We start from the raw sequence: 13,199 nt of genomic DNA on the forward strand, positions 1-13,199 counted from the left end.
ATAAATAGAGGTTAAGGATATTACTCTGTAAGGCTCTTTCACCGGTATCAGGCCCTGCAAACCCACTCTAAGCCTTAGGGTGGGTACTTAAATTAAGCAGGTTATGCCCTGAGCTCTATGGGTGGCCCTGAGCTCTAGGAACTGGGTAAGGATAGGTGCCTAGGAATTGTGAAAGGGTGAGGGTGCCTAAATTAACTGGGTTACGCCTTGAGCCCACAGAAGGGTAAAGTTGGGGTGCCCTGGACTGTTTGGGTAACAAGAATGGCTAGTGTGGACACACAGAACAGTTTGAGCTTAAGTTAGTTTAATACAAATAGATGAATTACAAATGGGTCAACTCTTTGGCGTAAACCAGACTCTTTAGAGCAAGCTTTAGGAAGCTTCCCAAACAACCATTTTGTAAGATATTTCACACAGATGCAATCAACTATTGTAATAAACTGGCTTAAAAAGAAAGGAGGAGGGTTTCACCTTCAAGAGGTAAAGTGGTGTAGCTTTATTACCATAGTGCATTTGGACACAACAGTGATGAGTGCCAAAGAGAGGACAACAATTACAACAGAAACTTGTTGTCACTTTCGGTACTTACCTCATTGGTAACTGGTAACACTGATGATGCAAAATCACAGTATTTCAGTGCATTGCTTCTATGGCCAAGATCTTTGTAGCACTGAAAGAAAAAAACTGTGTAAAAACTAACCAGGCCATCTATAATACCAGACTCTATGAATTATACATATATTTTTTTAAAGTAAACTGTTTTAGTTACCTTTGCCAAAAACACATAATTGTATTTGGAATATCCAGGATGCATTTCTTCAGCCTGGATAATAAAATACAGGAAACAACAGAAATACAAATATAGCGTGATGAGACTAATGTGATCAAGATTCAATTTCCAATAAAGCACAAAGCTTCCTCAAAGATTTAGACTGGGTCCCTTCTGTCTGAATCATCTCATACCAATGCTCCATAATTCCTTTATCACTGTTTAAAAAATATATACATGTAACATTCTTATGGTTAACACGCAAAAGCTGGAAAAGTAGTTTTTTGAGACTTTGCTCAAGTCCTGGGGCTTCTGTCTCTTAAACGCTTGTAAAAGGATCAAGAAAATGCATCACCCCAGATACAAAATCAACAGCGTTCACCCATTCATACCAGGTGGAAGATAATTTTTTTTAAAAAGTGGTATTTTACTCTGCTGTCAAATAACCAAGAAACCATTGCTCACTCTAGGCAAGTGAGCAAGAACTATGCATAGTTGCTTTAACGATTTTTTTCACCCTTCCCCTCTTCTCCTTCTCTCTTTTATCTGTGTCTCCACCCTCTTCTTCACCCTCTCTCCGGGAAGGTTCAAGATGTCTTTAAAATATATTTGGGAGCATCTGACTCCCCTAATGCTAACTTTGTTGTAAGAGCTCTGGATAAACTCCTCTGATGCCCTGCAGAGTTGGATACATGTATTCAAAAAATCTTATCTCGGCACGAGCCACAGATATTACCCCTTTTTGAATATACAAGAGATGTGCAAATCTTAATGATGATTGAACACTTTACAAAATAACTGGTAACCATAAGGACAGTAGTTATGAAGTATCTCAGCGGAATTTACTATTGCTGCTATTTCTTAGGCCAAAACATTCGCTGTTATTGGTGGTACTGTGGAAAAAAAATGCACAAACATTTATCATCAGGCTTTAGACAGGTGCAGAAGATCACTTAAAACTACAGTTACTTTACAGCACTGGAGCCTGAGCCAAAGTCCACTGATGTCAATGGGAGTTTTTCCACTGACTTAGTGGAAAGTGACCCTTAAATAGAATAAACATTGGTTATATAGGCAGGGTGGTAGTGTAGATGTAGATATGTATTGTCCAACAATACAGGAATTTGTGTTTATTTTTAAACAAAGTAGGGACATGAAAAAAGCAAGCTTGATATTGAGGAAAAATGTGTTTGTCCAATAAATCTGAAAAATAGCTCAAGAAGGGGATGGAGACCTAAGTCCTGAGGTAAGTGGGATACAGGGAGGAACACAAGGAGGAGGATGCAACAGGGGAGGTCTCCTGATTCATACTGAGAAAGTAGGGCAATCAGCTAGTTACCTTAGGTGCCTGTACACAAACACAAAAAGCCTGGGAAACCAGCATGAAGAATTGGAAGTCCTGGCACAGTCAAGGAACTAGGATGGGATTGGAACAACAGAGACTTGGTGGGGTAACTCACATGACTGGAGCACTGTCATGGATGGGTATAAACTGTTCAGGAAGGACAGGCGGGGGAGAAAAGGTGGAGGAGTTGCACTGTATATAAGAGAGCAGTCTGATTGCTCAGAGCTCCAGTATGAAACTGGAGAAAAGCCCGTTGAGTCTCTTTGGGTTAAGTTTAGAGGTGAGTGCAACAAGGGTGATGTTGTGGTGGGCATCTGCTATAGACCACCAGAGCAAGAGGATGAGGTAGATGAGGCTTTCTTTGGACAACTACCTAACAGAAGTTTCCAGATCACAGGCCCTGGTTCTCATGGGGGACTTCAATCATCTGGACATCTGCTGGGAGAGCAATACAGCAGTGCAGACAATCCAGGAAGTTTTTGGAGAGTGTTGGGGACACCTTCCTGGTGCAAGTACTGGAGGAACCAACTAGGGACCATACTCCTCTTGACCTGCTGCTCATAAACAGGGAAGAATTAGTAGGGGAAGTAGAAGAAGGTGGCAACCTGGGCAGCAGTGACCATGAGATAGTCAAGTTCAGGATCCTGACAAAAGGAAGAAAGGAGAGCAGCAGAAAATGGACCCTGGACTTCAGAAAAGCAGACTGACTCCCTCAGGGAACTAATGGGCAGGATCCTCTGGGAGGCTAACATGAGGGGGAAAGGAACCCAGGAGAGCTGGCTGTATTTTAAAGAAGCCTTATTGAGGGCAAAGGAACAAACCACCCCAATGTGCAGAAAGAATAACAAATATGGCAGGTGACCAGCTTGGCTTAACAGAGAACTCTTTGGTGAGCTTAAACACACAAAGGAAGCTTACAATAAGTGGAAACTTGGACAGATGACTAGGAGGAGTATAAAAATATTGCTTGAACATGCAGGGGTGTAACCAAGAAGGCCAAAGCACAATTGGAGTTGCAGCTAGCAAGGGATGTGAAGGGTAACAAGAAGAGTTTCTACAGGTATGCTAGCAACAAGAAGGTGGTCAGGGAAAGTGTGGGACCCTTACTGAATGGGGGAGCAACCTAGTGACAGATGATGTGGAAAAAGCTGAAGTACTCCATGCTTTTTTTGCCTCTGTCTTCACAGACAAGGTCAGCTCCCAGACTGATGCACTGCGCAACACAGTATGTGGAGGAGGTGAGCAGCCCTCAGTGGTGAAAGAACAGGTTAAGGACTATTTAGAAAAGCTGGACAGGCACAAGTCCATGGGGCCTGATGCAATGCATCCAAGGGTGCAGAGGGAGTTGGCTGATGTGATTGCATAGCTATTGGCCATTATCTTTAAAAACTCCTGGTGATCAGGGGAGGTCCCAGACGATTGGAAAAGGGCAAATATAGTGCCCATCTTTAAAAAAGGGAAGAAGAAGAATCCAGGGAACTACAGACCGGTCAGCCTCACATCAGTTCCTGGAAATATGATAGTGCAGGTCCTCAAGGAATCCCTTTTGAAGCACTTGGAGGAGAGGAAAGTGATCAGCTACAGTCAACATGGATTCACCAAAGGGCAAGTCATGCCTGACCAACCTGATTGCCTTCTATGATGAGATAACTGGCTCTGTGGATATGGGGAAAGTTGATTCCTTGACTTTAGCAAAGCTTTTGATACGGTGTCCCACAGTATTCTTGCCAGCAAGTTAAAGAAGTACGGTTTGGATGAATGGACTATAAGGTGGATAGAAAGCTGGCTAGATCGTCAGGCTCAATGGGTAGTGATCAATGGCTTGATGTCTAGCTGGCAGCCGGTATCAAGCAGACTGCCCTGGGGTCAATTTTGTTCCACATCTTCATTAATGATCTGGATGATGAGATGGATTGCACCTTCAGGAAGTTCATGGATGACACTAAGCTGGGGGAGAGGTAGAACCTCCTGGAGGGTAGGGATAGGGATCAGAGTGACCTAGACAAACTGGAGGATTGGGCCAAAAGAAATCTGATGAGGTTCAACAAGACAAGTGCAGAGTCCTGCACTTAGGACGGAAGAATCCATGCACTTCTACAGTACAAAATTATTTCAAATTTATTCTATTCGGATTTTTGGAAGCGATTTTATACATTCAGTCTTCTGTGTCCCCACTAAAGCCCGTGAATTGGGCGGAGTGCGTCCACAGTATCGAGGCTAGCATCGAATGTCGGAGTGGTGCACTGTGGGTAGCTATCCCACAGTTCCCGCCGTCCCCGCCGCCCATTGGAATTCTGGGTTAAGCTCCCAGTGCATGAAGGGGCAAAAACATTCTCTCAGGTGTTTCTGGGTGTGTGTCATCAGTCGCTCCTCCCTTCGTGAAAGCTATGGCAGACAATCGTTTTGCACCTTTTTGGCATGCAGATGCCATACTGCTTTCAGCAGACGGTGCACCGCTGCTCTCCTGCTACTATGAATCCACCTCGCATTTCCTCTCGTAATCTCTAGTATCTACTCGTTCTCTTCCTCATCGAACACTTCCGCTGCCAACTCTGCTCGGCCATCGTGAACCGAGCAGCACAGCTTCCGCCGCCAACTCTGCTCTCCCGCTCTTGCCGCGCTACCAAGCTTCTCCATGTTGTCTGTCCTGGGCTCCCGCGTCCGTGAAAGCTACAGAAGACAACCTTTTCCCACCTTTTTATGGCTATCGTGAACCGAACAGCACCTGTTCCGCTGCCACTCTGCTCTCCTACATTTCGCACCCTTTTTCCAAGATTACCCATGCAGGTGCCATAGCCATGGAGCCCGCTCAGATCTCTGCTGCAGTTTTGACCATTGTAAATACCTTGCGCATTATCCAGCAATATGTGCAGTGCCTGCAAAATCGGGCGAGGAAGTGATGACAGCGCGATTACTATACTGATGAGGACATGGACACAGATGTTCCTAGAAGCATGGCATGTGGCAATTGGGAGATCATGGTGGTGTTGGGCCAGGTTCATGCCATGGAACACCGATTCTGGGCCCGGGAAACAAGCACAGACTGGTATGGGATGATTCCCAGTGGCTGTGAAATTTTCGTATGCGTAGGGCCACTTTCATGGAACTTTGTGACTTGCTGTCCCCTGCCCTGAAGCGCAAAGACACCAAAATGAGAGCAGCCCTCACAGCTGAGGAGCGAGTGGCCATAGCCCTGCGGAAGCTTGCAACAACCGACAGCTACCCGTCAGTTGGGAATCAGTTTGGAGTGGGGAAATCTACTGTGGGGGCTGCTGTGATCCAAGTAGTTAACACAATCATGGACCAGCTGCTATCAAGGGTAGTGACTCTGGGAAATGTGCAGGTCATAGTGGATGGCTTTGCTGCAATGGGGTCCCCTAACTGTGGTGAGGCGATAGATGGAACACATATCCCTATCTTGGGACCGGACCAACTTGGCAGCCAGTACGTAAACTGCAAGGGGTACTTCTCAATGGTGCTGCAAGCACTGATGGATCACAAGGGACGTTTCCCCAACATCAGCGTGGGATGGCCAGGAAAGGTGCATGACGCTCACATCTTCAGGAACTCTGGTCTGTTTGAACAGCTGCAGGAAGGGACTTACTTCCCAGACCAGAAAATAACCATTGGGGATGTTGAAATGCCTATAGTCATCCTCGGGGACCCAGCCCTTAATGCCATGGCTTATGAAGCCGTACACAGGCAGCCTGGACAGTAGTAAGGAGCAGTTCAACTATAGGCTGAGCAAGTGCAGAATGTGCGTTTGGACGTTTGAAAGCGTGCTGGAGCAGTTTACTGACTCGGTTTAGATCTCAGCACAACCATTATTCCCATTGTAATTGCTGCTTGTTGTGTGCTCCACAATATCTGTGAGAGTAAGGGGGAGACGTTTCTGGCAGGGTGGGAGGTTGAGGCAACTTGCCTGGTGGCCAGTTTTGCACAGCCAGTCAACAGGGCTATTAGAAGAGCGCAGCAGGGCATGCTGCACATCAGAGAAGCTTTGAAAACCAGTTTCATGACTGGCCAGGCTACGGTGTGACAGTTGTGTTTGTTTCTCAAAGTTACCTGCCCCCGAGCTAGACTGGGGAGTGGGAGGGAGTATTAGGTTAGGGGGGTGGAAGAGGAGGGAAGGACAAGTCCAGAAACCAAATCAAAATTTCAGATATGCCAGCTTTCTGCTGCTTGTGCAATCCCCCGGGGTTGACTGTGTGGGTCCCCGTAACCTTCCCTCCACCCCATGTTCTTGGGTGTCTGGGTGAGGAGGCTATGGAACTTGGGGAGGAGGGAGGGCAGTTATACAGGGGCTGCAGCGGCAGTCTGTGGCCTTGCTGCCTTTCCTGCATTAGATCCACCATACAGCAGAGCATGTCAGTTTGCTCCCCCATGAGCTTGACCATAGCATCCTGCCTGCTCTCATCGCGTGAGTCCCTCCTCTCTTCATATTAATTGTTTGCCTCCACGCTTTCAGCTGGGCCCTATCAGTGTGGGGGGGACTGCATGAGCTCGGCAAACATGTTGTCCCAAGTTCGTTTTTTCCGCCTTCTAATCTGGACCAGCCTCTGGGACGGAGTAGATAGGGGCCACGTTGAAACATTTGCACCTGCAAGAGGAGAAAAAGGGAAGATAGTATTTTAAAAGATACATTTTAGAGAACAAAGAGGACACTCTTTCTCAGTGAAACAGGCAATTCATAGTACACAACACATGTTCTTTCTGCACACTCTTATACTGAAGTGACTGCCACTCTGGTGTGAGTAAGCCATCACATGCGACCGGGCAACAGAATTCAGCTTGCAGGCAGCCATGGTAAGCCCTGGCTTAGGGGCACACAGGGTTCTGCTTCTTCCACATTCATTTCAATGCTTTCAAACTGCCAGGCTCTCTGGGATGATCGCTTCACACAACACCCTTCTCCCCCTTCCCCCCCCCCCCCATGTGGCTCCGATGAGGCTCTGAGCAGGGATGAGCAAGCCCTTTAAACTAAACACGAACACCCCAGCGCAGCTGGGTTTCCCCCCACCCCATGGCTCCAATCAAGCTCTCACTCACCAGAAGTGTCTTCTCCAGGGTCATGGTCCGGGAGCATGCCTTGGGAGTGAGAGAAGGCTATTGTCTCCAGCATTAAGAATAGTTCCTGGAGGGGGGGAAACGGATTTCCCACTTGCCACCTGTGCACTGTCCTCCTCCTCCTCCAAAAACTCATCCTCCTCGCTCCGTGCTACTCACCCCTTGCAGGTGTCCACGAACAGTGGTGGAGTAGTGGTGGCGTCACCCCCCATAATTGTATGCAGCTCACAGTAGAAGCAGCATGTATAGGGCTGTAACCCAGAGCGCCTGTTCACCTCCCTGGCTTTTTGGTACTCTTGCCTGAGCTCCTTGATTTTTGGACGACACTGCTCTGTGTCCCTGGAGTAGCCCTGTGTCCCTGGAGTAGCCTCTTTCCGTCATGGTCCTGGAGACTTTAGTGTACGTATTTGCATTCCTTTTTTTGGAACATAGTTCTGCCATAACAGATTTGTCTCCCCAACATGCGATGAGATCTAGTACCTCCCGTTCGGACCATGCTGGAGCTTGTTTGCAAATCTGGGACTGCGTGGTCGCCTGTGCTAGTGGACTCTGCACGGTCGCCTGTGCTGGTGGTGACCAAACAGGAAATTCAAAAGTTCCTGGGGCTTTTACCGCCTACCTGGCTAGTGCATCGGAGTTGAGAGTGTTGTCCAGAGCGGTCACAAGGGAGCATTCTGGGATAGCTCCCGGAGGCCAATAATGTCGAATTGCGTCCACAGTACCTGTAACCCGGAACTGCGATCTCGATTTTAGCGCTACTCCACGTGCTGAGGTGGAGTACAGAAATTGGATTAAAGAGCCCTTTAAATCAAAAAAAATTGGTTTGCTCGTGTGAACGGAATCAGTTTTATTTTGAAGTAACTCGGCTAATTCTGAAATAACCGCGTACTGTAGACCAGGCCTGGGAATTACAGTGGACGAGAAGCTGTATATGAGTCAGTGTGCCCTTGTTTCCAAGCAGGCTAATGGCATATTGGGCTGCATTAGTAGGAGCATTGCCAGCAGATCGAGGGAAGTGATTACTCCCCTGTATTCAGCATTGGTGAGGCCACATCTGGAGTACTGCGTCCAGTTTTTGGTCTCCCACTACAGAAAGGATGCAGACAAATTGGAGAGAGTCCAGCAGAAGGCAACGAAAATTAGGGGGCTGGGACACATGACTTACGTGGAGAGGCTGAGGGAACTGGGGTTATTTAGTCTGCAGAAGAGAAGAATGAGGGGGGAATTTGATAGCAGCCTTCAACTACCTGAAAGAGGGTTCCAAAGAGGATGGAGCTATGCTGTTCTCAGTGGTGGCAGATGACAGAACAAGGAGCAACGGTCTCAAGTTGCAGTGAGGAAGGTCTCGGTTGGATATTAGGAAACATTATTTCAGTAGGAGGGTGGCAAAGCACGGGAAGGGTTACCTAGGGAGGTGGTGGAATCTCCATCCTTAGAGGTTTTTAAGTCCTGGCTTGATAAAGCCCTGGCTGAGATGATTGAATTGGGGTTGGTCCTGCTTTGAGGAGGGGGTTGGACTAGATGACCTCCTGAGGTCTCTTCCAACCTAATCTATGATTCTAAGGAATCACATTTATGAAAATTTACCCTTTTGAATTTGTTAACTGGTTTATACTTATCAACTGCAGAAATAGCAGTAACTGATAAAAGTTGCCCAATGGCAGCTTTAACACATGCACACACAGTTTTCTTAAAATTGTGAATTCAAAGACAAATGCACAGGAACATGCTTCTATGTGATGGAACCATCCATTTTGCTTCATATTACGTGTACTCAGTATTTACTCATCTCCCACACAAGGAAGAATGTACCACTGAAAGCTACAGAATGCAAAGTTTAGATTAGAAAGAGGAAACTGCCACAGTGTCAGAGTTTTCCATTGAAATTGCATAAAAATCATCCTCACTTATGCAAGTCCCTTAAAAAATGGGCTTAACATAAAAGTTATTCACTACGATTACTTTTGTCTCGAAGGCATCTGTAGCTTTGACATGAAATCTGATAGCAATTAACCTGGGAGGTTACTGAAATTTTTAAAAAGAGAATAAATAAGTGGTGCTACTCACTCTACCCCACACTAACTTTAAAAAAAAAAAAGTATTGCAGAAATGTGATAGAACCTTGAATTTATAGCTGCTACGCTGATCTCTTGAAAACAGTCACACAGAGTATTTGGTAAATAGCTACTCAGAAAAACTGTTGGATAGGATCTACCTTAAGGAAATTCTGCAAAGCTTCCTGTACTGTTGAAGTTGGTGGAGTCCCAAAAAGAGTAGCAGCTACTTTCTTCTCAATCCAAGACAACTGTGCTACCTATAATAAAATCAGAGAAGCAAAATACACTTAAGGCTTATTTTTCAGTTGTGGAGCAAAATATTGCCTTGTATTACTGTATAGTTATACAATTTGGTGTGCAAAGGAACACCCAAAGGAGTCTTTAATAAAATATATTTGCTTCACTACCCCAAAGAGTATACACACACTGAATATCCGACATAATTTAAAGGGTTTTTTAATAAATCCCTTTTTACTATAAAAATACACTACACACATCATGAGAAATTCAGTGCAAAATACTGGTTAAACCGACATGCGATTATCACTACCCACATCAGTTTTATAATGTCTGAGTTAGAGGGTATAGAGAAATAGATGATATAGCTTGATAGCCCATCTACTGAACGTTTCTGACCATTAGAGGCAGTTGTTGATATGGTCATTATGTGGGTAGCTAATGCTCTTCTAAGACAAGTTCATTTTTTGTGCAGTGGTGTGACACAGATATCACTAAATAGGTGCCCAGCTATCCGCTTGAATTCTCACCAATAGCACATGCCAAGGAGCCTCTAACTTCCCAGGATTACAGGCTGGTGTAAAGGGACCTTCTGGAGTTTTCTTCATTCTGTGTTGCCATTGTCACACTACAGTATATACTGTATGCCATTTCCTTCCCATATATATCTAGGCATACTCCAGCAGTCACATGAAAGGATTCTTGAGAGTGAGTGGGTTACTGCCATAATATTTTTAGTTCCACCACCTAACCCAATGAACCAGAGACTCCAAATCCCTAATCAAAGCAGGAACAGCAAAGAGATAACAATACAGCAGTGGTTCTTGAACTTTTGTACTGGTGACCCCTTTCACATAGCAAGTCTCTGAGTGCAACCCCCCCTTATCTATTAAACACTTTTAAATATATTTAACACCATTATAAACGGTGGAGGCAAAGCGGGGTTTGGGGTGGAGGCTGACAGCTCACGACTCGCCATGTAATAACCTTGTGACCCCCCCCGAGTTTTCCCCTGGTTTTCTCAAATGTAATGCCACTTCACTGAGTGGAGGAACTATCTGTTTTCCCCCAACTAATGTTTGGAGGAAAACTAGTGCTTCTGGAGAGGAAAAGCAGGATGATTCTCCTGCACATCTGTACTTTAACCGTACACCTGATGCTTACTGAAATTGACTAGGACTCACAAGACATATGCCCAAGAAGTTAGGCACTATGATTCCTTGGCAACTGCTGGCATGACCTAAATAGAGGGGCCAGAGAGGAGGGGATGCAGCCAACGAATGAAGAGATGTGAAGAATTCATGTGAGAACCAGGAGCTGGAAAATGTGGTGAGCCAACCCAGTCTCAGCTTAGACAGAGCGTCACATTGTAACCAAAGACTTGGGCCTTTAAAATTCATATCTCTTCTGCCACAGTACTGATGACTGGTGGTGAATGAGAAGGGGATGGAGAGCTTCAGAACCCTCAAACCCTTACTTAGTTGCTCCTCTGCTCTTTGCTGCTGCAGTTACCGATTATCCACCAGATTTTGAAAGCTGATAGCTTTCCATTAAAAAAAAGAATCTATCCAGAACTAACTATCATAACATATGCCTAGCCACTGCCATCCACTACAATTTTTTAATTTTCACGGGATGTGAATTTTTTAATATTTCTTATTATAAACTGTTCTGTAAAATATGCCATTGCAAAGTATTAATTTAGCCAGCATACAACAGTAAAGTGTATACAGACTATTTTCTTGTCTGACCTCAATCATTTTGGCCAAGTTTGAGTAGCACTGCATGGAGACAAAGCAACCTGGCCAAATCTTGCTGGTCTTCTGGCAAAAGCCAGTTCCTGAGGAATGACTTCATCAGTGAGTCTTTCACTTGAAACCACTAAAAATAATATTCTGAAGATAAACAATATTAAGAAGTAACTTTAGCTATGTTCATTATCTTTCTCCCTCCCAATGCCTCTTTCAAAGACCTGGTTTCGAGAGACATACTCTTTGACAAGCTCACTGTTTCCTGTTCATTAAAACTTGTTTCACCCCCACAATGCATAGTGCCAATATTGTGCTACTAAGTGCAGCCTGTGAGTTAAAACATACAAATGTAAGCTAGTGTGTAGATAAAATGATTCCTCCTCCTCATGCTGCACTTTTCACCTGCTCTTTATTTTCTAAAGCTCATTGCGTGGGACAGGGAAGTTGCAGCAGAGTTTAAAAGAATATATTGCTTTCTTCAGGCCAATCCATTGCTGCAATGATCTTTGCTCTCTTGGAATGGGAGGAAGTTATTACTGATATCTTTAGGTCCATCTGATCCAGGTGCAGTGAACCCATTAGTAGGGTAGGAGAGAAAAAGTAAGGGAGAGAAACTGCTCATATTGAACCTCTCTGGACCACCCAAAATTCTAGAGTTATACACACAGACACACTACATAGATACAATCACTACACACACACTCCCCTAATATGATTCAATAGTGAAGGGACTTCCAAATTTTTCCACGGTGCAATTTATAATTAGCTGCTTTAATTCTGCAACCTGAAATTTAAATACAAGTTCTGTCTGGCAGTTGTCTTGTTTTCTTACTAGATTTAATCAGAATTACTTTACTGGGGTCTGGTTTTATATTTTGGCTGACTTGGGTGTGCGTTTGCACTGCTCAGACTAAAATAAATAGCTTTGCTCTGCATTTTTTATATTAAAAAGAAACACCAATTTAAAGCAACACAGTTATCTTCATTTTAGAAGTATGCATGGGCAATATTTCAGTTTTTAATAATATTTAGGGTGCTCAGGGTTTGGTACTATTATTATGGATAATACATAAGCATCCTACTGGCTTCTACAGAGCTTTAAGCATTCAGACTCATTTATACTCATATTCATTTATACTCTAACTGCTTCCCCTATGCAAAGAGAATCCCCACCCATCCTACTGGAGCTGCTCTCCATCCCCTTTGGGTCATGGAAGTGGTGCAAAAATAGAAGGGACAATGTTGGCCCAGAATGTGTATTATTTTTTAAAAGGTGTTTCAGGGCTATAATGATGCCAAGAAAGAATTGTATTGGAGCTGTTGAACTCAAATGTATTCCAGTTTAAAAAAACCCTTTAATTACGATGTTCAGGGTTATCCCAAAGAGTGTGAGATAGCTGCGGAGGCCTGTACAAGAGGGGTTTCAGAAAGACTAGGTGAAATGCGGACCCTCTCAATGTCCGTGGCAAAATTCCCTTGACTTCAGCTGGGCCAGGATTTCACCCACTATCTGCTTCCTGGGCTCAGAACCACAGGTTCCTCCTGGGAGTGGAGAGCAGAGCAGGATGTGGCTGATATCACAGGAACACAGTAAAGGAAGAACAAGCCTGGCCTCTGATTGACTTTTGAACCTTCCTTAGGTTAGTATTTTTGAAGCTAGCCCATGGCTCTAACTTAATAGCTTGAAGCTACCCTGATGGCATTGCAAAGGGCAAGGGAGGAAGCGTTATGGCCTCATTTCAGAAGAAACATTAGGTTCTTGTCACCGGGATCCTTGAGGGTGCCTGTCCCTTCTACTGGGACAGTGGGTTTATTAGCATCTTACAAATGGGGGAATCCCCTTTGAGATCTCAGGAGAATTTTGATGCTCTCCCTCTTTGAACTTTATACACCTTCTGGCATAATCTGGTGATGCCCCTCTTTTTGTGGGGTCTTTCCATTCAGAGTCCATTATACTTTCTGGAAATCAGATA

The 13,199-nt window shown here is 44.7% G+C and overlaps 1 protein-coding gene across 5 annotated transcripts in view; it reads right to left on the reverse strand.

Annotated features, from left to right (window-relative positions):
- RMDN2 (regulator of microtubule dynamics 2) overlaps positions 1–13,199 on the reverse strand; it is a 74,049-nt gene that overhangs the window by 21,840 nt on the left and 39,010 nt on the right. For all 5 annotated transcript variants that reach the window (XR_014711116.1, XR_014711117.1, XR_014711118.1 and 2 more), the window contains exons 8-10: positions 9,397–9,495; positions 770–823; positions 590–670 (exon numbers count right to left, since the gene is read on the reverse strand). Coding sequence is in view for 1 of the 5 variants with exons in the window: in XM_084624854.1 (XP_084480980.1) it covers positions 590–670; positions 770–823; positions 9,397–9,495 (234 nt within the window). In the remaining 4 variants the exon portion in view is untranslated. The remainder of the gene's footprint in view (positions 1–589; positions 671–769; positions 824–9,396; positions 9,496–13,199) is intronic.

Source organism: Lepidochelys olivacea, assembly GCF_965140295.1.
Source record: "Lepidochelys olivacea isolate rLepOli2 genome assembly, chromosome: 3".
Taxonomy (NCBI): domain Eukaryota; kingdom Metazoa; phylum Chordata; order Testudines; family Cheloniidae; genus Lepidochelys; species Lepidochelys olivacea.